General features: G+C 49.0%; 1 protein-coding gene across 1 annotated transcript in view; it reads right to left on the bottom strand.

Annotated features, from left to right (window-relative positions):
* The window catches only part of RFTN1 (raftlin, lipid raft linker 1), a 206844-nt gene that overhangs the window by 49288 nt on the left and 132088 nt on the right, over positions 1-25468 (bottom strand). Inside the window, exons 5-6 of the mRNA XM_029214175.1 lie at positions 14017-14365; positions 5341-5544 (exon numbers count right to left, since the gene is read on the bottom strand). Coding sequence (XP_029070008.1) covers positions 5341-5544; positions 14017-14365 — 553 coding nt within the window. The remainder of the gene's footprint in view (positions 1-5340; positions 5545-14016; positions 14366-25468) is intronic.

Below are 25468 nucleotides of genomic sequence, written 5' to 3' on the forward strand. Positions count from 1 at the left end.
AGTGGTGAGAAGATGGAAGGAAGCTATAGGCGTGAAACCATTTGTCCACATTCAAGCGCATACAAGGGCCTATCTCGATCTGAAATGTAGTTTGTGTGACTCCAAAGCCTATGCTCTTTCAACAGATGACAGACAGGAGGATGTGCCAGGGGCTGTGCTCCAGCCGGGGGATGAGCAGCCTAGGCGCCCAGCCTCATGGAGCAGGCGTGCTCTGACCACTAGGCTGCTCTCCCTGCCCTCGTGTTTTGTGGCATCTCAGTGGGGTTGCAGTGAGATGGCCTTACGGCTTCTGTTTGGGGCCAAATCCGTGCAGAGGCCACGCCTTCCTGCATGGGGCAAAGAGAGAACAAAAATATGTGTGTAAATGGATAAGCTGTATCTATCAACACAAGGGACAGCATACAGCAGCGAGAAAAAATGATCTGCAGTGACGTGTAAAAATGTGGGTGAATCTCACAAGGAGAAGCCAAACGGAAAGAAGCCAAACAAGGGCAGACTCCACCCACATAAAGTTCACGCCCCACCTGTGACGCTTCCAGTCAGGACTGTGGTCGCCCTGGGGGAGAGGCATTGTGAGGTCGTGAGTGGGACTCTGATGGGGCTGGGATGCTCTGTTTCTTGATCTGGCGCTGTTTACATGGGTGTGCTCGCCTTGTGAAAACCCACTGAGCTGGACCCTTAGGATCTGTCTTGGTTTCTGTACGTGTGCAGGAAAAAATTTACTTAAAAGATGTGCCATGGATAGAAGAGAAGATGCATTTCATGGTGTAAGTGAAATTTACCCCTTATGTTATTCAGCGGCTCCTCTGAAATAGAAGCTACGCCTGCAACCACTAGGCCGACGTGCCTGGAGCCTGCGTTCGGACAAGGGAGTGGCCGTGAACTTCCTGCAACCTCATCCTCCCTTGCTCCCCCAGTCTGCAGGGGCCTGGGGATGCACACGCCAACACCAGCTCCCCCCAGCACTATGCATTAGTGCAGCATCCGGAAACCTTTATTGGTCGCCTCCTGTATACAGTGGACGGTGGACAGACACTGGGACGCTAAGAAGCATAGGAAGCAGGCCCTTGCCCAAGGGCCTGCAAACATGTCTGCCTAAAATATGTGTCCCTATGTGTATTTTATTTAAAATACGTACGTGATTTTTACCTATGTATTTTGCAAATACAAGGCAATCTGGTTTATGTCAGGCATCAAAAATGTGGTGTGAATACCAAATGTTATTTGGATTGACGTGAAGCTGGGGCATCAGAGAGAGTCTTCAGGAAAACCTAATCTTTAAAGAGGTAGGAAAGGAGAGACTCCTAGGTACAATGTGTCTCCTGATGTGACACAGCTCGTCAAACACAACAGCATCTGGAATGTATCCTAGACCTAAGGGCTTAATTTATCGAGGCCTTAGAACTAAATTCCAGTTTATAGGAAACAGAGGCTGGAGAAACAAGATAACATTAGGAGGACCTGGCCGGACAAATCCAGAACACAGGGCATTCTAAGAGGCTAATAGGTTTATTTCAAGCAGTCAGGGTCATGAAGAACGACTCTTCCAGGTACAGGAGCAGTAAGGACGTGGTCACCATATGCAGTGCCTGTTGCTGGACTGGATTCTGGTTTGCGCTACTTGCTGCAAAGGACATTTCGGAAACAGTGGAAGACCTGTGAACGTGGGCTGAATAGAGATGATGCTGCCAGAGGTGGAAGGACTGCCCGGCTAGGAGAGGGTGAGGGTGGGGCGAGGGGAGGGGGAGGGCCAGGGGGCAGGGAGAGGGAGGGGGAGGGCTAGGACAGGGCCAAGGGCAAGGTCAAGGGCAGAGCAAGGTGGGGAAAGGAGCAGGGGGCAAAGGGTAGACCAAGAGGGATGCAGAGCAAGGACGGAGCCAGGGGGACAAGGGGGGTGAGAGCAGGGCAAAGACAGCTGGTGGTGGCCAGTGATGGCAGCAGGGACTCTGCAGGCCTGGAAACCCTTGGTGGGAAAACAAGCTTCAGAAGGTGGGCAGCCAGCTCCGCCTCGCCCTCACCCCAGACTCGTGGTACCCACCCAAGTCCTCAGCGGCAGCCGGCTCAGCAGAGGGTCTCCCTGCCCGGCCTTTCCCACCCTTGGGAAGCATAGATTCTGGCTTTCGTCTCACTGGCTGCAGTGTTTCCGTACGTCCATACGTCCTGCTGTCTGAGCATCCCCTGGGCTCATCCACGCTGCTGGCTGCCACCAGGTCCTGCTACTTCCCTAAGGGTGACTTTCAGCTCTCCCCTCCCCAGGGGTCCAGCCGGGGGCCTCAACCTATTTTCAAACCTCAAACCTCTTTTCTCTCCTCGAGTCCCTTTTCCCCACCCACACCCTTCTTTCTTCCAACCACTTTCTTGCCACTTAGCAGCTGGGCACCGTGGCAATGACTTCAGTGCTCTGTGTCTCGGTCTCCACAGACGTAACGACAGTACCCACCCCACTCAGCCATGGGGATCAGAGGAGTTGCTGTGTGAGCTGCTTGGCCGAGGACCAGCACACAGGAGCCGCTAGGGGCGTGTTCCCATCATTCTGCTGCCCTTTCACCTATGCCTGAAGTTTACCAGACCCCAAGGCCACAGCCTCCCCAGCCCAGGACACCTGGGCATTTCTCAGGAGGGACACCCAGGAGGCCACGAGCAGAAGCCCAACTCGAGGATGGTACAAGCCTTTCCACGTCCTGGGAGGTAAAGACTCAAAAACAGAAGATGGAGTCTCTACTGGATTATTCGGGCTAAACATCACCTTGCTTATGGGACAAAGTTCTCATGCATTTTATGACCCTGTGGAAAATATTCTGAAGCACAAATGTCTAGTTAAGAAGACTGATGCTTTTCCAGATGGCAAACAGCTTAAAGATGTGCTCCTAGCTCTGCCAGGTTTATTTGTAAGGACACTAATTAACCTACTAGAAATAGGTTCTTTTTATAATGATGATTAGCTTGTTTTTTTTTTTTATTAATTCTGGGAAAAGAACATATGCATGTTTCCTCCCTGCCAACGGAAAGCCTGGGCTTTCCTAGAGCAGAAACGCGCTAACCCAGTAAGCCCTTCTCCCAGGTCACACGCTCCCTCCTATCAGAAACGTCAGGGTGAAATCGCATTTGAATTTTGAGTGGGTTCAGATGCACTTTGTTCTGAGGATTTTGCAGCCGTCACCGGGACAGGGATGTGCAGCCATGGGGCAGCCCGACGTGTGGGCAGCCCTGCTGTGGAGATGTCACAGGCTTAGCGCAGGCTGCTCGGCTGCACTTGCCAGGGAAAATTTCATGTTCTGTCTTCAAGGCAGGAAGGCTGGATTTCATGCAGCTAAAGCCAAGGGAGGATATAACAGCATTTCCAACACTCCAGTCAAATCTGAAGCAAGACTGTATACATTATCTGTGTTTTTGGACTCAAGGTTGGAGAACGGGATTGGGGGAGGAGTGGAGGTGGTAACGGAGCCTTGGTTGCCAAAGGCAGAATGGCTAGACAGACAACGAACGGCAGCGTGAACTTTCAAGTTCAAGGTGTCCTCTCTTGGGGCTCAGCTAGCCTCTGACACGCGCAGGCAAGAGAGAATACTTCCCCTTTGAAACCCCAGTTCTCCCAAGGTGGGGACATGACCCGTGGCTGCCTCGGTGGCTGCCATGTCCAGCGCCTCCCTACCTATCTTTAAGATGTTAGTGCAACTAACATCAGTTTCCCAGGGAGATATGCACAGTCACACGGAGGCCCTCTGGGCCCAAGAGGAGATAAGAGGAGCTGTTGTTGTCACACTCGAAGACGGGCAATGGGGTGTCCCTGCAGGAAGCAGGGGGTGGAGGGTTCCTTCCTGGCCCCCCCTAATGCTAATGACGAGGGCTGTAAACATCTGGCCCTAGCACACACCCTGGTGTTGGACGGCGCATCTTCAATAGGCCGGGACGACCCCTGGCTTCCAAGAACTCTGCAGGCACCCAGGGAAAGCCTCCTGGAGCAGAGGGAGTTTACTGACCTTGCCGCCAGGGAATGGAACTGACTCTTCCTTAGTTGTATTAATGAAAATATACTCTAGAACTGCACTGTCCAATACACTAGCTATGAGCTGTACGTGGGTATTGATATTTAAATTAATGAAAATTAAATAAAATAAAAATTAAGTTCCTCAGTCATACTTACCACATCTCCAGTGGTCAGTGGCCACCGATGGCTGGTGGCTACCATACTGGACAGCACACATACAGAATAGCCCCGTCGACACAGCGAGTTCTACGAGACCACCCGTCACCTTTCTAATGTCCTTCACCCATCCACAAATAGTCGCGGCCCACGATACCGTACAATGCCTGCTACTACTATATGAACATACTAACATTAGATATTGCTACTAAGATAGGGACAAGGGACTTGCACTGTACAATGTTCTAAGGTTTTGGATGATTGCACGTATGTACATTCAGAATTAAGACTGATGTCTCTTCCAAGGATGCTTGTTAGCATCTCAAGGGTCGCAAGTAATATAGCATCCAAACTCTGTTCCTGACGCTGCTAATTTTTAGAGAGAAAACTGCTCAACGACCAAGACGCAGGGCTGTCAGTGCCCCCTGCCACGTTTTGCTGGGATCATCGGATTTGGTGTTACTTTACGTTTCATTTACTTCGGGATCCTGCTGGCTGGCAGCCCTCAGCATGCACACATGCTGGCAGGTTGGCCCTACTCCCCAAATTGTCTCCCGGTTTCGATGCCCCTAGCAACTCAACTTGCCTTCGTGTTAACTTGAAAACCCTTTCTTTGCCTGTGACACGTCTCCTCACTTTGGGCAAACTTTCTCTCTGCCTTAGAAAAGCTGACACCAATAGCGCTACCCATGCAGCAACCCCCCAGAGGGAACCCATTACTGGCAGGGCCACTGGGTGCCGAGAGACCCAGGAGCAGTGTGTATCCCCATGGAGCTTACAGAAACCAATTCACTTCTCTGCAGTTAATTCCAAGATGCTGCTATGGTTGCTTCAAACTGTAATGGTGTCTACAAACAATTTGTACTTTTGGAGTGGCATGATCCTGGGGGGTAATTAACAAACCCTGGGAGAACCTTTTGAAAAGGTTTTAAAAGCAACCTAGATCGAGGCCACCATCATCAATGAAACAGAATTGCTCCCCCTTCTCTGTCATGTTAGAATAGACCTGGCTGACTCCTGCAGGGGTCGGCAGAACATGGCTGGTGAGCTTTATGGAAGATTCCTCTAGATGTGTTCATCAGAAATCAGACGCAGCATGCTGACCCGCCACAGAGCTTTCTGAATAGGGCAGGCTCTGAGGAAGAGGAAGCGGCAGAGTTCAGAAGGGCCCCCCGAGGGGTGGGCTGTGCCTTCCCTACCGTTGACCAAGCCGAGGGAGAAGACCGAGTTCACCAGGACGCCGCCCTTCCGGAAGTGGTCGCTCATGTGCTCCAGCCAATTGGCATCCAAACTGCTCACCGTCTGGCCATTCCTGGACACCCGGAGGGGAATGGTGACAGGATAGTATTGCCGGCACTTCTGATGGCTCTTCGGTTTGTTGAAAAGGGCGAAAATCTCCATTTCTGTTGGGATTTGTAAAGAGAGTAGGGAGAGGAGAGGTCAGATGGGGACATACTGCCTCACTGGGCCTGACGGGATCTCTCAGGAGCCTGAAGAAGCCATATCAAAGGCCAAAGTTCTGTTAGGTTGCACTGTTACCTAATAATAAAACCTGATTCCGGAGACTTCCCTGGTGGTCCAGTGGTTAAGACTCCGTTCATCCACTGCAGGGGGCGCGGGTTTGACCCCTGGCCGGGGAACTAGGATCCCACGTGCCACATGGTATGGCCAAAAAGAATTTCTTTTAATTTAAAAAAACAACCCAAAATCCCCCTAATTCTAAGCAGTAAGTTAGGGTGCCTTAAAAGTGACATGGACCTCAAAGGTTGAGTCCTAAGGTGACTGCCAACAAAAATGTGGCACTTGTCATCTGCCTCTACAAGGCTGAGGTCACTAGTCACTGCAGCCAGCGACCTCAACACACCCTGAAAGGCGTTCAGGGTGGAGATCAGGAAGGAAGCCCTCTGTGCTCTGAGAAAAACTGGCAGATCAAGCCCTTAGATAGTCAGATATTTTCAGGAGAAGACATTATGAGCCCAATTCTTGCATCTCCTCCTATCTAGAAAAGCACTAAAATCATTAACAGTGACACCTGCTCTCGTGACTAGCAGCCAGCCTCTGCCAACATGTGTGCTCCACTGCATGTCCCCCTTCACTAAAATCATGTCTAACACTGACCTTCTCCCCACCTCTCTGGAGCAGTTTCTCAGAACTATCTGAAACGCTGTCTCCCAGGCTAGAGTCCTCATTTTGCCCCAAATAAAACGAACTAGCAACTCTCACGTTGTGCATTTTTTAGTCGACAGGACTTAGGTTTTGAATCAGGTTTTGAATCTGGCATATAGCTGTTAGCTGGGATTCATTTGTACGGTTAGGTGTTTGAGAGAAGGACACAGTAGACGTTTCTAGAAATTCATACAAAGGTGTGTTTTAGAAGAAAAAGCAGACATATTTTGGGGCGAGAGCTGGTCTTAAAAAAAAAAAAGTAAATGCACAGAGGCACATAAAGACAAAAATACTGCTGTAATTCCTGGAACCTTGTACATCCCTGAACTGACTATTTATAAACCGCAGTGGTGTTTCCTGGGGCCAGACCCATAATACTTAATCAGGTACATCAAAAATACATCATTGATATGTAAAAATAAATACATTCCAGTAAATGCAGGTTCCTGCCTGGAGTGGTAGGTCGCTCAAACAGCCAAGCAGGCCCTGAGTGAGGCTCTGCTTCCCGTGCCTTCATTTATAGCTCAGTTCTTTAAAAATCAATACTCACTACACCCGGCAGCTGACCCTCGCCTCCTGCGACACACGGTACTGGCCATGAGTGAGCAGTGTCAGCCTCCGGAAGCAAATACCTGGAATTTCAATCGAAGTCTGGAGGTCTATTTTTGCGTTACTCATTCAGTCAAGCAATCAGAGTTCACCCAGCCTAAAAAGCTTTGCTTACGTGGGTTAGTCAGGAATATGCTTTGGTTTCCAAAAATATCTATTTGGATAATAAGAAAGTCCCCACCCTTCTTCCGAAGAAATATTTTAAAGGTCATAAACAATGGTTGACATTAGCAAAAAGGACAAAGGACATCCACGCTCCTTGCAGGAGATACCTCGCCTAGACTCACATTCTGGGACACTGCATCCCATATTTCGGTATTTCACAATTTTTCCAGTATCCAAGTACATTACTTTTTAAAACGAACTCACTCTGCTTTATCTAAATAAGTGCACTTAAACAGGAAACTCTGCTTCACGACCATAAGGGAAAACACTACCGTTTGCCGTAAACAGGAGTGAAAGATGAGGCATGTTCACACCAAGAATGTCCATCCACGTAGCACCTCAAATTATCTCACAGGGTGACTGTATTCTGGGACAAAGGAAGGCTTTGCACAGCCCCAACTGAGCAAGCGCCAGCAGAGACCTCTGGGGAGCATTGCTGGGCCACAGACTTTGTCGTCAGCAATAGTGAAGCCGACAGGGAGGCCTTTTCAAGCTATCCATGGGGTAGAGCCAGTTAGGAAGGAGGGGTCCCCATCTTCACAAATGGCCACCTGGATCTTCAACAACCACCGCTGGCCTGTTCATCATCCCCAGCCCAAATTACCTTTCTGGGTCCGCTTACCTGACTCAGGAAGCCATCTACAATCCAGCCTGTAAGTGCTTTCGCAGGAGAAATTAGGTCTTGGTATATGGAGCTAGCAATCCCTAGACTATTTCGTGACTTTCAGATACACATTTTAGGAATGGGGTCATGCAGACAGCACAGAAGGTTTGTAAAGGAGGGAAATCAAGCAATGGATTAGAGCTGGGGGGGTGGGGGTGGGACAGGAAGTGATTGGGTGTTCTCCAGTCCAAGGTGCCAGTGGTTCAAATAAGACCTGCAGCTACTAAAGGCAAAAGAGGGTAAGTCATGCTTTAGCGAGTCCTTGACTGCATTTCAATTGCTTCAAAATCAGACCCTGTAAGCTTTTGGGTGCAAGTCGTTCATTTGGGAAGTAATCCCAGGAAACAGAGTGAGAGAGCAGGGACGAGAAACAAGAGAAGAGCTGAAAGCCAAGGAAGGCTGCATTGATGAGTGGGTTACTGTCACGGCACCTGGGGACCTGACACACCATATACACACACCCCATATTGCTCTATGAGGGGCAAGGAAGCCGGGCATTTGTCCTCAGGGATGGAGGCCACTCCTGAGGCGTTCATCCCCTGGGACATCTGCCCAGGCAGAGGCTAGGAAAGCTGTCCTCAGGTGACCCCAAGGTGGGCCAGAGCACCAGTCCCCATGGTCTGCTACGGTCAAGCACAAATGCATACGAATTATCAACAAAGAGAAAAAGAAATCACAGCCTCTGCACGGGAGGATGAGTGGGGAACTGAGAAGTGGCCCAAGTCCAAAACTACATGACAACACTTGATCACACAGAAGGATCTCCAGTCACATGGCAAGACAAAACCACAACTTTCCCACACGCATGATGAAACAGAACAAGGGAAGGCAGAAGGAGAAGAAGCATGCTTGGGGGCGGGGCAGGGCAGGGGGAGACAGAGTGGGGAGACAAAGGTGGATGGTGGGGTGCCGACAGCGCCCCTTGCTTTCCGTCTGGATCCTCCCCAGGGAGGAGGACCAAAGCCAGAGCCAGAAATAAATTTTTCAGGAAGGAAAAGGAAAGGCTGTTGGACTCGAGAGCCTCCAAAGCATGAGCAGCAATGAAATATTGGAAGAAACCTGCTTCCAGATGCCCAAGCCTTCAGTAAACTCCTCTGTCCCGCTGCCTCCTTGGCCACAATCGTCTTTCTACTCACATGGAAACCAGCCAAGAAAAACTGTCCCCAAACGATGCCCTTTGATGTTTTAATATTCTGACTCTCCAATACATATCCTCACAGGAGCAGTCATCAGGGATTCCAAAAAGAAGACCAAATTTGTTTACATTTTCTTAGCTGCTCTGTGACTCTGCCATGACCCCAGCTGGAAGATTTTTCCAGACATGGGACAGAAAGTCCCAAAGGAGGGGGAAGGCATTGTTTCTGAGAATGGCCACAGGACTGGCCTGGCAGGGCACCCAAGGAGCTTCGAGACTGTTCTGTCTTGCACTTCTACTTCTGTCTCGTTGTCTTGCTGTGTTCCCCTGACATGGGGTGGGGGGGGGGGGCGCGGGGGGCTTGCCTTGTGTCATTTAGATCCTTTGTGTCCAGAAAAGGTGGTAGTCCAGAAGACATGGCAGGTGCCACACCTGTGTCTGCTGGATTGACCTGAGCCAGACAAGGGCAAGGAGCTAGGTGGACAGGGGGAGGAGGGCACGTGAGCCTGGAGGCGGGGCCAGCTGGGCGCTGCCGGCCTGCCAGCCAGGTCCGCTCAGGCCTTGCCAAGCTCCTCGGGAACAAGGAGGAAGAAGGTAGACGCCCGGTTCTGAGGCAGGTGCCAGGAAGTAGGGACTTAGGCACAGGACGGAAGCCTGCAGTCTGTCTGCAGCTGCAGCCCCAGAGCGGTGGTAACTTGCAGGTAGCAGGTGGGTCCTGGCATCCCAGGGGACCTCCAGGCTGCAGGAAAGAAAGGGTTCAGAGTCTGGCTGAAAGCATGGGGCTCCCAGGGCCAGAGTGGGAGAAGGAGGCTGGCAAGTTGGAAGGGACAAGTGGGCGTCAGACTTGACCTGGGAGCCGGGCTGGGTGGGACCTCGGGTCTGCTGAGGTCACGGCAGGGGAGCTAAGGTGAAAGGTGTCATTGCGAAGGCGAGGCTGTGGCTGTCTCTGGAGGAAGAGAGGGCAGAAGGGCCTCAGGCCCGGCCAGATCCCTGCATCTGGGAGGAGGCTGCTTCAGGCACCTCTGGGCCTGGGGGAGGCCTGCTTGCCAGGCCAAGTGTGGGGCCCGCTGTCTGCACAGCAATCCATGGGGCCCACTTGTAAGGATGTCAGCGGCCCACAGGATGGGAATGTATTAATGAGGGCCATCACCACCGCCATCATCTCACATGACTCCAGCCTCCACGGGGGAACGGTGTCCCTTCTATGCCCAGAAGCCTTAAGTGGTTCCCCCAGAATCACAATCTGGTACGTGGCAAATCCAAGACTCTTCCAAACCCCCAATGCTGGGCTGTGTCCCAAATCTAACACAAGGCTAATTTCATCGGCACATGGAAAGCGGGAGCTGACAATGACGATGTGCGTGTGTGTGTGGGAGGGGGGGGGGGGAGGTGTTCAATAGCTATTTGTTAATGGACTGAGTGAAAGGCCAGGAAGATGGTGGCAGATTGGGGGTGGGCCCCCCAGCACAGAAATGCATGGAGAACGTGGCATGGGAACGCGGTCCTGTCCTTCCCAGGTGCTCTGCGTTTCACCAGGAGGCTGGGGCAAGCTAGATGTGAGAAGGGAAGCAGCCTGCAGCAAGGCTCAGGTAATGTCTGCACGGCCTGACCTCAAACCTACAGGAAATTCCCTAGGACGAGCAGGAAGAAACCCAGGTGGGCATGGGGAGCAGAACCCCTGGACCAGAGCGGTCCCTGCAGCCCGTGGGGAGGGGGAGGGGCAGCCTGCCCTGTTTCCAGATGAGAGCTCCCTGGCAGCCCTCCTGAGCAGCCTCTGCCGCACCAGCTCCCCCAGGCTCCTATAAAGGAAACAAATTAAAGGAGGAAAGGGAGGGGGAAGGAGGGAGGCTCCCTCTGGATTTTTTTTAATTGTCTTGCTGTGATTGCCTATTTAAGCCCACCTGGCAGAGAGAGGAGTAAAAACACTTCACCGTCCTTAGGGGGCCCTGAGAGAAAGGGAGGTGAAAGCTGAGTGAGCAGCGGAGAGGGGGCATTGGGGATGGGGTGGGTGATGGTGCATGGACTTCCCAGGGAAGGAAAGACTTCCCCGGAAAACGATTAGGAGAGAAGCTGGGGTCAGTTGAGGGCTGTGAATGGGGACAGGGTCCCTGGACAGCCGGCCGGCCTTCTGGGAGGCTGAAACTATGGTTGCTCAACTAATGCTCAGACCAGGAGATAACATTTAACTCTATGAGGGCACGCAGGCGACTGTCCTTATCTGTGATACGGGTGTAACAATAGCATCTTCTGTCACAAAGCTGTTGTGAAGCATAGTCAAGACACACAGGGAGAGCTCAGAACAGTTCACTCAGAGGGCTGTCACCGTGATGACTGTCCATCCCCTGCAAGGCCACGCCTGTGCACTCGTAACCCCTGTGTGTTCACTGACTGATGGAAAAGACCCAAAGATTCATTTATTCCACCAAAAGAGAAATAAAGGGTAACAGTGAGACCCGTGGCCTCCTGCGCAGAGAGATCAGTGCCAGGCTCGTGAGCAGACAACAGACACACACAGCTGCCTACCGAGCAAATCTGGGGGGGTGGGTGGCATTATAAGCCCCTCACAGCTGGAGTTCTCATGCTCTGTTAGGCTGACCACTTCCAGACACACCCTAACCTGCTATTCCTCAGCAGGAACTGATTTTCTCATAGAGAACAGGGACTTGAGGAAATGAGATGCAGGCCAAGACACTTGGGGTATCACGGGGGGCGGGGGTGGTCTCTGTGTGCCCAGCGATCGGGGGGAGTGTCTGAGTGATCGAGGGAACAGTCACAGGTCAGCAGGAGGGACCTGGGGCGGAGGGTCCCAGGACAAGCCTCCCCAGTTAACTCAACCCCAGGAGGCAGGACGTCTGGAAGGAATCTTGGAGAAAAGTGGATTCTGGAACAAGGAATATCTGAAAACTCCTGAGGGGACCCTCAGTATCAAGAGCCCCCTTTCTCCAAGGCAGGGTTCTGTGCAGAGGTGGGGGCAATGGTCAGGACGACGGAGCCTGTAACCCAGTCGTAAGAACCGCCACTTAGGAGTGCTTTAAATGCATCTCTCCCTTCACTTTTCTACAAGAAACTTTTTTGTTTTTTGCGGTACGCGGGCCTCTCACTGTTGTGGCCTCTCCCGTTGCGGAGCACAGGCTCCGGACGTGCAGGCTCAGCGGCCATGGCTCACGGGCCCAGCCGCTCCGCGGCATGTGGGATCTTCCCGGACCGGGGCACGAACGCGTGTCCCCCGCATCGGCAGGCAGACCCTCAACCACTGCGCCACCAGGGAAGCCCAAGAAACTTTTTTTTTTAATCCCTATTTTACAGGGCAAGGAGCTGAGGCACAGGAGGGTATCTTGCTCGAGAGGTGTGGTTCTTAAGCCCGGTGCTCCCTGCCCTCTCTCCTGGGGCCTGTGATGCCCTGATCCTTCAACCTCCCAGGGCCTGAGATGGTACAACAGAGGGGCTCCAAGGAGGCCAGTCCTCCTTCTTGGGATTCAGCCCGACAGCCATGCAGAAATGGGGGATTCTGAAATAAGACTGGGATGTTCCTTGGGAGGCACCCACGGGATCCAAACGTGCTCTCAGCTACTCTGTGGGAGCAGAAGTCCCCCAAATGAGCCTCTACTTCAGCACATATTTAAGAAGGATCAAGGCTTTCATGAAACGGTCCTATTCTGTCCCAGAACTGAGGCTGCTCCCAACTCCCCCTCCAAGGTCAACTTTGCAAACAAGCCCCAGAATTAACCAGCCCACAATTTTCTTTCCAGGAACTACTGACATAACAAGAAAAACGATTTCAGCCTCTTTTCTTCTCTGGCCGCACCGCGCGGCCTGCGGGATCTCAGTTCCCAGACCAGGGATCGAACCCGCACCCCCTGGAGCGGAAGCGTGGAGTCTTAACCACTGGACAGCCAGGGAGCCCCTCACCCTCTTTTCTATTCTCAAAGTATAAATGGTTTCTCGTCATTTCTAAGAGGCTAACTTCAAGTATTAGTACGTAAATAGTAACATTAACCAGGGAGATGATCCAGGAAGGCCTAAAGAGAAAGGCTTCGTAAGACCTGTGGCCGCCTCCTGTCAGTCTTGTCACTTGTCACCTCCCAAAGGCTAGAAGAGGCCACGCACCTCATACGAGGGCCTGGCTCTCAGGAAATGGCTCAAGGCTAGATTTCCTGGAGAAGGAAGATGAAAGGGAATCACGGGGAAATGAAGAGAAACTTAGCTCCCTGTAGACTGAGGGCCTCAGTAAACCTTGTTCGTCTGTCTGAGTACCACACAGGAAAGACCAGGCAGAGAGCGGGCCTGGGCTCACACATCAGATCTATTTCCAGCCTGGGCAACAGATGGACTCTCTGAACCTCAGTTTACTCAGCTGTAAAATGGGCAATGATGCAAGAGCTCACCCACATCATAGGAAAAATGAAGAGATAGTTATAGGAAAGCTTGCTGGCCCAGCGCCCGGTCCACAGGAAGTATTAATAAACGTTGGCTATTATCATCCTTGTTGTGTCGCTAGTTGAAATCCCCAACCTAAAGGGCGTGCTCCGACGGCCGTTACAATGTGATTCAGCGGAGTCGCTTACTGGTGGCCTCTCCTTGGCAGTGTTCTTTCCACGGTGCTCATCTGTCAACTATACAACTCCCTGAGATCTGGCTGTTTACAGCTGGGTGAGCTGAATCACCAGCTTCCTGCACAATTTGTCCTCAGCTGGCTTTCTTGATTTCCTTCTTCGGGCAGATATTCAAAACAAGGGGTCCAAAAGTGGAGGCTGCTTTCTGCACTGGTGCCCAGCAAAGTTCACACTTCCTGTGTTCACACGGGGTAATTCAGGGGCAGTGCAAGAGCGTGCGGGAGAAACGACCTCCCGTTCTAGAATCTACTTCACACGTGACCATTTGGAGCAACTACGAGTCAACGTCATGTGGTTCTGCCCCCCTGCCCCACCCCCGCTTCCCCTCCACACCCCTGGAAGTCACAGCTTCAGGCAGGAAACAGTCAGGAGGCCCAGAAAACAGCTTGACAGTTTCTCCTGTTTGATGGGCCGCTCCCTCTACACTCTAGTTCCATTCGTTTTCCTAAAATGCCAAGGGGATTACTGAGAAGCTAGCAGCCTCTCTCTCAGCGGGTCAGAGTCCCAGCACTGACATACTTACTTCCCGAGAGTGGCTCTCCATGCCCTTCCAGTGGGTCCCCATCCGGTCCATCCAGAGTCTCGCTCACCCCGCATGGAGGGGATTCTGTGCCAACCCCGGCTCCCGAGGGCGAGCCGGGCTGCTGGGTGGTGGGCGCCTCCCCTCTCGGGCCCTGGCCGGGCTCTGGGCTTCTGTCCATCCCCACCGGAGCGTCGGCAGCCCCCAGGTTCTCTGTAGCCACACACCTGCCAGGCTCCTCTGTCGCATCCCGGGCATCCGCTGGGGGGCTGCCACCTGCCGAGTGCCCAGGGCAGTGGTACTGAGGTATGACCCCGACAAATTTCAGGCCCCGGCTCGCAGCCTCCTGGATCTGTGAGGCAAACAGAACGAAGGGAAACAAGTGAATGGGATGTTCTAGCAAAGGGGCAACGAAATACCTCAGGGAGGCCTTGGGGACATTTCTGTTTGAACATGAAGTCTCTCGAGCTGGCAAAGGTTCCGTGTCTTCAAGGCAGCGCCCACACCCCAACCCTGGCCCAACTGGGGACAGAGAGTGTGGGGCTTATTTGTTTTTAAACTATGGAAAAATAATGCATTTGGCTATGAAGGGCTGCGACGGCCTCTCTTTGAAACACTGTGTTAGTCCCGATTGACAATTGTTTTCTAAGAAGCTGGAAGAAGGTTCTAAAAGGATGCGCTGGAACAAAGAGTGGCTGAAAGAGGAAGTTCATTTTGGTAAGAGTTTATTTTCTTGTTATTTTTTTTTTCTGACGAATCACCTACTTCCTGCTCATCAGGCTACTATATAACTCAATACATCTATATAACCATATACTAACTACCAGATGACATTTTATGACCCAAAGAGCTTCCTCTCTGAAACAATTGTTTTGGCAGAGAAGGGCAGAGGTGGGGAGAATCACCACCGCGCAAAAGCTGACGCACGCAGCCCCGCAAGAGGGGACATCTGAGGATATCAGTCCACACCCAGCCCACGGGCATCACTTTGGGCCGGCCCATGACTCTGCATCCACCATCCAGTCCAGGTAACAGGTGGCACCTTCTCACCTCCTAAGCCTCAAGATGGGGGACGGATGGCCACACTGAGCTCTGTACCCCGTGAACGCTCCCCTCCCTAAAATATACCCCAGGCAATTGAGTGTAATAGTCATAAGGGAAAAACAAACTGAAAGTAGTAGCCGAATAAAATCAAGCAAGAGCTGGCCAAAACTAGAAGATGGGCTTTAGGGGACTTTCTGGGCAAGAATGCTGAAGTCACTTTACAAATAAATCAGGAGGTGGAGACCTCAGAGCTCTGTGAGTCTTAGGCACCAACCCCCAAGTGGATGACCTCAGAAAATCTCGAGGCTTCTGCAGTGATCATCTCCTGTCATTTGAGAATTAGTAAGAAATACCAGCACGGAGCTACTCTCTAAAGGAGAAGCAAGCCTTGGCAGCCCTCCCCGGATGACCCACCCTAACTTAAAACAGGAGGTCATTTTAGTTCAACACTGGCCATTCTGGAAAATGGCCTGGCGCAGCTACACGAATGTACAGCCCAGTCTTTCTGTAAGGTCTAGCCTGTGCTAGATGTAATGATAACAACAGTATTAATTGTCATCTATCACAGACCTACTATGTGTCAAGCCCTACACTATGCGCTTCATATAAATTGTTTTGCTTAACCCTTGAATGACCCTGCATGGTATCACGATCCTCATTTCCGATGAGGACGCTAAGGCCCAGAGACATTAAAGTCATAAAGCAAGCTGTGGGTAGCCAGGTTCAAAGCCAGGTCTGGCTTGGGCCCAAGTTCATTCTCTTAAGTACAAGGTCAAGTGGATACATGTCAAAGCATCCAGTTCTTGGATATGTATGTGCCCACACAAATGCCCATGGTTGGCTCAATTCATGCTTCAAAACTTAAAAAAAAAAACTTAGAGTCATCCTTTCCATCCTGAAAATTCATTTTTTACCCATTAATCTGTGATATCTATCTACTCTTAGAAATTGTTTTGGAAAGCTTCTAAAACAACATACAGGTCACAAAAGTTTTAAAAGAAAAGACTGAGGAGATAATTATACCAAAGGGCCTTAGGTTGAGGGAAGGTAATATGTACAAAGCATAGCTCTGAGCTTCCTGGCAGCACAAGCGAAAAGAGAAATGCAAGGGATTTCACAGTCCCAAACGAAATAAGGAAAGACTCCTGGTCAAGAAGAGAGAAGCGTAACGAGCTAGTAATTTGTCTGACATATAGGAGGTGATCAATAAGTATCTGTTGAATGAATGAATGAATGAATACATTACATAATGAGTGGAAATGTGGCTCCTCTCCCAGAATGAGCTCCTAAAAGGTAGGGATGGAGACCAATTGATTTTTCAGCCCTAGACTCCAACAAACATTTATTAAGTCCCTATACTGGCTCAAACCAACATCACACTTAGGTTCTGGGGGATACAAAATAGGAGTCTTGACTCTCAAAAGATTCAGCCAATTATTGTAAACAGACTTTAAGAATATTATACTAACATGGCACAATAATGCTTATATTATAATGTTATATAAAAAATCAAGATTCTACACTTTTTAGACACAGTATGACAGCTGTATAATATTTGTGTGTAATTTTTCAAAATTTATCTAATAAGCATGCATATTACCTTTATAATTGAAAAAAGTAAATATTCCAGAAATTTCTCATAGAGGGTGCTAAGCGCAATAATGAATATAAAGGTATAGAAAGGTATAGATTACTTCTGCCTGAAGGGGACACTGAGACGTTTCTCACAGAAGGTCAGGGCTGTAATAAACGAAATGGAGTAAGACCGCAATACAACTAGAAGACGTGAGGGGTGTGGCAGAGCGGGAATGTGCATGCCTCACTTACAACATTCAAATTCAATTTTTTCCCCAAAATATCGTGCTAAACAAATCCTATTAGGGGACCCAATCTGTGGGAGGCTTTGAAGGATGAATAGGAGTTCACCAGATAGGTGAAAAAAAGGGACAGGGCAGTGCAGGTAAAGAGATGGACAGATCATCACGGGCAAAGGCTTGATGGTGTGCAACAGCCTGAGTATTGAAGAAATTTCTAGAAACATTTCTGGAACATGACATGAGAAGCCAGGAGTGCGCAGAAATGAGGCTGGACTGGAAATTACAAGGGCCACACCATCGATGTCACAGAATACCAAGCCAACAAAGGCTCTGACTTTACCCCACAGCAACAGGTCCCTAACTTTCCCACCATAGTAACTCTTTTTTTTCTTTTTTTTTTGCTGTACGCGGGCCTCTCACCGTTGTGGCCTTTCCTGCTGCGGAGCACAGACTCCGGACGCGCAGGCCCAGCGGCCATGGCTCATGGGCCCAGCCGCTCCGCGGCATGTGGGATCCTCCCAGACCAGGGCACGAACCCGTGTCCCCTGCATCGGCAGGCGGACTCTCAACCACTGCGCCACCAGGGAAGCCCCATAGTAACTCTTGAGACAGAGGAGGTGAGGGGTGAGGGTCTGAGGGCAAAGCACAAGATTTCTTTGAATGCTCATCTTTTATCTTAAACATTAATGAAAATGTGGTATCCTGCACCTAGTACTGAATACTATCAAAACTTTTAAAAAGATGCTCAAGTTAAATGGTAAAGATGCTCACCCCTCCGCATTGCAAACCTTCCAGGGAAAGTGTGTCTCAAGAATATGAAACACCTTCATGCACAAATCTTTGTCTGCAGCTCTATTTACTTCCTTGGGGTGGATTCCTGGAAGTGGAATTAATGGGTCAACGGATATCAGCTTTTCAAAGGCTTGGTACAGGCTGCCAAATTGTTTACCAGAAAGGGTGAGTAGTCTTTTTTAACTAGAAGACCCGCATTTAGATTTTATAAAGATCAATATTTAGGGGCTTCCCTGGTGGCGCAGTGGTTGAGAGTCTGCCTGCCGATGCAGGGGACACGGGTTCGTGTCCCGGTCTGGAAGGATCCCGCATGCCGCGGAGCAGCTGGGCCTGTGGGCCATGGCCGCTGAGCCTGCGCGTCCGGAGCCTGTGCTCCACAATGGGAGAGGCCACAACAGTGAGAGGCCCGCGTACTGCAAAAAAAAAAAAAAAAGATCAATATTTGGCTAGACCCTAGGGGCCCTGACGCCTTTGGTTTTCTACCTTATCCTACAACAGGGTCTTTCTTTTCTTTTTCGTAATGTCACTTGACTGTGTTTGTCAAACTGAATCCTGTTTGTTTCTCATTCACTCATGTATTCATTTGGTCATTCCTAACCTTCATTAAGCAAGTCTCACGCATATCAGAAAGGTGGGCACTAGATGGTGTTCATCAGTGCTCATCCCTGGCCACCAGCTCTCCTCACCCCAAACTCCCCATGGGAACCTCCTCTACTCACCTGGACTTAGCCACTAGTCATATGTTAATAATTCCCAAATTTGGACTCTCCAGTCCTGACTTTCCTCTGGAGCTCAGACCTACATGACCAATGATCACAGCTGATGGGTCTACTGTGGACCTTGTCCCTCACACTGGAGTAAAGGCATCTTCTTCAGTTCTTCCCTTTCTGTAACCCTGTGTAACTGCTCACTACATCCTGCCAGATTTATCCCACGATGTTTCTGGAATCCCTCCCCCGTTCTCCAGACATCTCAGATCCCTTTACTTTCAGGGGCTCATCAGCGGCTGGACACCACCATGACTTCAAGCTACACCAGGTCTTCAAGATCGTGGAATCGAATCCATACAGAAGATCAAATCCTGAATATCCAAGCCACTTTGGGTAAGGAATTCCCCACAGACTGTCACACGCATGCCCAAAGAGTTTCTCTAACATCTGTGATTAGATCATGGCAAAGCCCAGATCTGACTCTGAGTGTCTTAATGCAAACTGGTGCGCCCTCAGGACAGCGCTCTTCCACATTACACAATCCAAACTGTGCCAAGATGCCCAGTCGGATACGAGTTTAAACTGAAATACACCCTCATCCACCTTTTCTCATGTTTGCTGCATTTAAAAACCATCCCACCCCCAACGCTTAAAGGAGTAACAATTGCTGGTTTAGGCATCAAATATTAGCGTTTTCAACTGACCCAAGACTTCATTCAACTGATCTATGATGAGTAAGAACAAATTCAATGGTAACTATATTTTCCCAACCTAAAACCAGAGATCATGATGTGAAAAAGATTTATTTTTTCTTTTTGAAAACTTTATTTCTATAAAGGCTCAATGCATTGGCAAATGATGTCATCTTTGGTTATATATTTCAAGAATCATTTTGATTAAAGATAACAGCATGACATTGGGATAGTTCCTGATACTCTAGGACGTCCTGTCTGTTACCCTACTTTCAAAATGAATACCATGCTGCTGCGTCTGAGTGCAAATATATACTTTTTCTGCTCTTATACACATATTTGTTTAGAGTACATTTATCAACTAGGGTAAAACCAGTTAGGGAGAAATGGGACATGGGTTGAGTTTGGGAAAAATGACAGACATAAGTAACACAGGAAAAGGAGCAGAAAAGACTCCTGCTGACGGGTCAGTAGGAACTGGACTACCCACAGGCCATATGTGATGGCACAGGTGAAGGGTTAGAGGGAGTCCAGGACAATCTGGTCTGAATCTAATGAAGAAGGTGTCATGGTTCATTTTATGTGTCAACCTGGATAAACTACGGTGACCAGTTGTCAACACTGGCCTAGAAATTGCAGTAAAGGTATTTTTAGATGTGATTAACATCTACAGTCCATTGACTTTAAGTAAAGCAAATCACCCTCTATAATGTGGGTAGGCTTCACCCAATCAGTTGAAGGCCTTAAGAGCAAAGAGTGAGATCTTCCAAAGAAGAAGGAATTCTGCCTCCAGACAATCTGCCTGAGTTTTCAACCTTCAGACTCAAGGCTGCAACATCACTCTCACCCGAACCTCTAGCCCGCCAAATGGCCCTGCAGATTTGGGACTGGCCAGCTCTCACAATCACATGAGCCAATTCCTTAAAATAAATCAATCTCAATTCCAGTCTCATGATACAGACAGACAGATAGACAGATAGATAACAGATATGAGTTGTTTCTCTGGAGAAATGTCATAGAGGAGAAAAGCAGGTGAAGGGAGTGAGGGAAAGAAGACCACACAGGGCAGGCTGCTAGAGGTCTCCAAATTCCAAGCGGAGTGGGTGTGAAAGGAAGGCATGGCTAAGAGCTCCCAAAAGGCAGGGAGAAAAATGTGCTCCAAACAGGAACAAAGAAGGACTCAATCTGGTGTTGATTAAAGGTCCCAGGGAGAGGCCGAAGTATACAAGAAGGTGGAGAGCAGTCACCATTGCCCAGGTGAAAGAAATCTCCCCACCATATTTTGAGGTGAAAGAATTAAATCTGTAACTGTTAGATTTAATTTCTATAAGTTATAAGCAGTTTCTAACTTTAGGATGAACTTACTGGAATCCCTATAAATAATGAGCTAATTAGTGCTAGGAATCAGAAACTTACTGACCTCTTAAAAATATGGAGCTATACTATCCAACATGGTAGCCACTAGCCAAGTATGACTATTTAAACTTAAATTAATTCAAATAAAATTAAAAATTCAATTCCTCAGTCACACCAGCCACATTTCAAGTATTCGATAGCCTCTGTGGCTGGGACTACAGTATTGGATGCAAATATAGAACATTTGGTGCAAATATAGAACATTTCCATCATCACAGAAAGTTCTACTGGATAGACAGTGCTGTTGCGGGGCATAATAAACCATATGAAATACTGAGCAATGGAAACAGAGCTTTCAGTAATGACTGCAGATGCATATAATATAGGGTCAAGACCAAGACACACACACAAACATCCCAAATGGACCCTAGACCAGACCAATGCCCACTGTGACCCTCCTCATAACTCATGGGCCACCACTTCATGACAGCTGACATTTTAAAGCCTTTGGGGATCCATGCCATACATAGGGAACCTACAAACAGAGGCATGTACCGTATGTCAAGAACAGGCGCAAAAATGCTGTTTCTGGGTTGCACGGTTACACATGAGTCTTTACGGTGAATATTTTATCACACACACACAACCCTTCTCATCTTCTGTCGCCTAAACTCTTGTACCAGCTTTCTGAAAATGGAGGTTCAAAAATAACATGGGTTTTAGCTCAAGTCTGAAGCTGCCTTTAGTTCTGACGTGTTAACAGTTTGCCTCAGGAATTGAAACTTTGACCAAGTGCTGCTGTGTGTTAGCTCCGTTATGAGGCCACAAGGAAAGATCATGTAGACCTCTGGTGTTGTGGTTTTCTCTTTCAGTGACTGAGAGGTCTCAGAACGAGCCCTAGACAAGAAGTCTGAGACCTAAAGCTTTGGACTCAACCCTGCCATTCACTAGCTATGTTACTGGTCAACTCAGTTGATTTATCTGAGCTTCAGTTTCCTAATCTATAAAATGGGGATAATAATACCCATTTATTCATTCACTAACTACTTACTCAATATTTACTATGTGCTGGGCACTAGGTGCTGGGGAGGCAAATAGGCACTATCCCTGACGCCTTGAGTTTAATATGTGTTGATCTAACTCAAGGGGCAACTCAGAGACTCTGAAGAGTCCATGTGATCTCTCCTTCTCAACCTGCCTATGCTCAGTTTGAGGGACCACTGTTTGCCCCCTTAAGTCCCTGGCAAGGCTGAGGTTGAAGGAAGAGGTACTATTTTATTCTCCTCTGCTATTAGGAGTGATTTGGTGGGAAGCTTGGGAAATGATGGAAGAACTTGGAAAACTGTAAACTCCCTTAAAAGCAAAAGGAAGAGATGGGGTCCAACACTGGGGTAGGAGCAGAGAACAAATCCATCCTTTGGTGGTTCAGGGAAGGTAGTCCTGACAAAAGGAGTTTTACTGGCCTTCCTTACCTGTGTTAACTGATTCGGTTCTTTCACTCAGATTGTGCCTATAATTTCACTGTTCACTGAAAATGTAGTTCATGGGAAATCAACAGAACTAAGAGGGGGTGTGCTGGTAAGCTCCCTCAAAGACCTTCAACTAATTTCTAAAGCCCCGTGAAAACCAACCCACCGGAAGATCCCAACCTAATGTCAAAAGTCTAAATCAGAGATGCAAAAGAGAGGTGAACAAGGAGAGACCTATCTGTGGGGAGCAATCCAATTGTGTCTCAAAGAGCAAGTGCCAGCAGGGTAGGGCCAGAGCAGGATCTTAGGAAGACCTGGGACCAGCATCTCCAGCACTGTCAGGAAACTTGCTCCAGGTTTTGTCCCTACTTTTCTTTATGTGTTAGCATCATTCTTCTTTCTCTTCCAGGACCAATTTTCTCCATGTGGCAGAAACTATGGCCATTGCCAACTTCTAAGTTTTTCTGCTCATAGCTTAGCCACTGGAGATAGAATGTCAAAACTTCCTGGCTACACACAAGTAAAAGATCTCAGGGAAGGGCTCTGATTGGCTCAGCTTAGGTCAGGTGTCCACTTCTGGGCCAATCAGCTCTGGCCATTGTTAGGGTAGCTCCTATGGAATTCACAGAGCTGGATTGTGGGAACAAAGAAGCTTTCAGAAGAAAAGGAATTTCAGGGCAGAAGAAATACATATTTAATATCTGCCATGTAGATACATCATCTGACGGGAAATAAAATTTGAAATTTGTTCAGTACCCACGTGTACTAACGTGAAGAAGAGAATATAAGGTAACCAATACTTAAGCTGAACAAAACTGAGCAAGTAAGGCCATATCAATCACAGTAGTGTTGATATGTTTTGGTCAAAGTGGAACCTGTGTCAATGCTCCAGGCTATTTTGTCTGCAGAGATGCAGCATTCTTCTCCTTTTCTCGGGCTATCTTTATCTCCATCGGGTCTGCTCAAGATTTCTTTTCCCAGCTTTACTGAGGTAGAATTGAAGACTATTTCTTAGGAATATTTTCTGGAGTCAGTGTCCAACCCCCAGGCTTTCCCCTACACAGAGCAGAGGCACCCAGATCAGGAGGACACAACAGAGAGTCATGAGCTGGGGCAGACGGGGGTCACCTCTGGCAGATTTGCACGATCCCTGCAAATCCCTAATCTCCCTCAATGTCTGCCCATCAGTAGAACTTTGCATGGACATGCTCAGAAGAGGATCTTGGAGCAAAAGCAAAGACCGTGGCATCATCCAGGCAGGAAAACTGAGGGACCTTCAAGTCACAGGTCTTCAGAAGGATCTGCATCTCCCACCAAGGCTACAAGATGCCCCCAGGTTTCCGCTAAGGCCAGTGCACACCCGCAAAGAAAATGGAGAAATCAACCTCAAAAGCTTATGTCAGCAAAGCATTTAAAGAGACTTTCATCAGAGTCGCATGGGAAAGTCGAAGGATGTGCAACAGACTTCACGGTTTGTCAGTCTTGTGGCTGCTGAAATCCATGGTTGGTAAAATAACCTGACCCACAGGTAGAATATGTGCATACAGAATGGTTTGGGGGAAAGAATCCAAGAAGGAACAAGGCTAGCAAAGGCAAAGAGGTAAGAAAGCGTCCAAGTTATGCAGAGAAGGACAAACGTCCTGCACCAAAAATCCATAATCACAGTAGCTTCCATCTACCGAGAGCTTACCATGTGCCAAAAGCTCTTCTAAGGGCTTTGCGTGGATTAACTCATTTCATCCTTTTGTAACAATAACAGTAGATATTCTTTCTTATCCCCATGTTACAGATCAGAAAGCTGAGACACAGAGAGGTTGCACAGCTTGCCCAAGGGCACACAGCTAGCAAACGGCAGGTAGGATTCAAACCTAGTCAGTCTGGCTTCAGAGTCCATATTCCCACCTGTTATACAGCGTGTATTTACTATAGTATGTCCTACACTCTAAGCTATACTGTGAAATACCAGGGCTTGATCTTGGAGAGTGTTGAATCTTTAGAGTCTGGACTTCTTTCCTGGAGGCAATGAGATGCCATCACGGTTTCTGGCAGCAGTGACATAATCAGCCCTTTCCCAAGCAAAATTAATCTTTCCACAGGATGTGGTATGGATGGGGGAGGAGGGTAAAAGGAGGGAGGCAAAGAGAGTGGCTGGGGGCCCAGGAGTCACCGCAGGGCTCGTGGGAGAGGCCAGAAGAGCTTACACCTGCCATGGGGAAGGATGGGCGAGGTAGACGGGAGACCCAGAGTAGACACGGCAGTCCAGGACTAAAAGGTGATACACCACGAGATTCTGGTGTGTTGAAACATTGGTAAACTGTCGTGCAAACTTTAAACAATTTGACACTTTTGAAAGCAAAAGGTGAAGCTATCAATAATTAGTCTGTGACGACAGGCATGAGCTAAAACTGTCCAAGCTAACCCAGACACAGGGTCACTTCGTTACACGCGACCAGTAGTGAGGACCGAGAAAGCTGCTTTTAAAAGGTACCAAACACACGGGTGACAGCTCTCCTCACCCCTCCCTGTCCAGCATGGGACCCGCTCCCTCCGCCAGCCATCTCTCCTGCCCTTACATCCTTGGCTTTCTCTGGCTAGCCCCTCCCACAAAGGTCAAGTCCCTCCAGTCCACTCACGGTCACAAAAAGAACAGCTCAGGGTTTTCCATCTAGACCGGCAGTGGACTTGGCTGTCCTGCAGTCCTTCCGCCCCCTCTGCCAGCTCTCCTGTCCTGTCTTTCCCCGTGAGACCTACCCCACTCCTCCTTCATTTCCTCCACCTTCGCTATTTTACACTGAGTCCGTTCCCATCTGAGGCCTCAGCGTCTGCAGCTTCCTGTTTGGGATGCTGCTTCCCTCCCCTCCCCACGACTGGTTTCTCCTTGTCACCAGGGTGCCCTCTTCCCATGTGGCCTTCACTGACATCCCAACCTAAAAAATGGTCACCCGGTCACTCTTCAGTACATCTCTTTGTTTAACTTTCATCGTATCACTTATTTCCACATTTCTAAACTATTGTCTGTCTTTCCCAGTTGAATGAGAGCTCCGTGAGGGCAGGAGTGTTGTCTGTGTTGTCCCCCGCTTTGTCCCCAGCACCTGAAACAGTTCCTGGTCCCTGGTAAGTACTCAGTAAATGTTTATGCAAGGAGTGAATAGTCAGGAGATCAAATTTGCAGAATCTGAGGTTACTTCTGAAAGGAAACTTCTATGAGTCTACAGTTTCAGGAAATATCCATCTGGGGCCAATAATGTTTTACAAATACACTCATTTGAGATTGTGAAATGTGCACATTGTTCGCTACTTGTATCATTTTTAACAGTGAAGAAAACTGAGGCTGCAGGTACCTGGCAGTCCTTGGGTTTCCAGTTCATCTCGTAACAAACCAGGTCAATCTTCCCCTCAGGAGAAGGAAAATATGCAGAGGCAAACAATTCGTTAATATCAGTACTTGTCATCACAGTAAAAAAATGCCTCATAACTGGGCATTCCACTGGGCCTTCTTTCAAAAGGCACTGCCTAAGACAGTGCATTTCCAGAAAAGAAAAGAAAAGGGGAGGGGAGGGGAGGGGAGGGGAGGG

The sequence above is a fragment of the Monodon monoceros genome, unplaced genomic scaffold (genome assembly GCF_005190385.1).
Source record: "Monodon monoceros isolate NGI ecotype Baffin Bay Population unplaced genomic scaffold, NGI_Narwhal_1 Super_Scaffold_11, whole genome shotgun sequence".
Lineage (NCBI taxonomy): Eukaryota > Metazoa > Chordata > Mammalia > Artiodactyla > Monodontidae > Monodon > Monodon monoceros.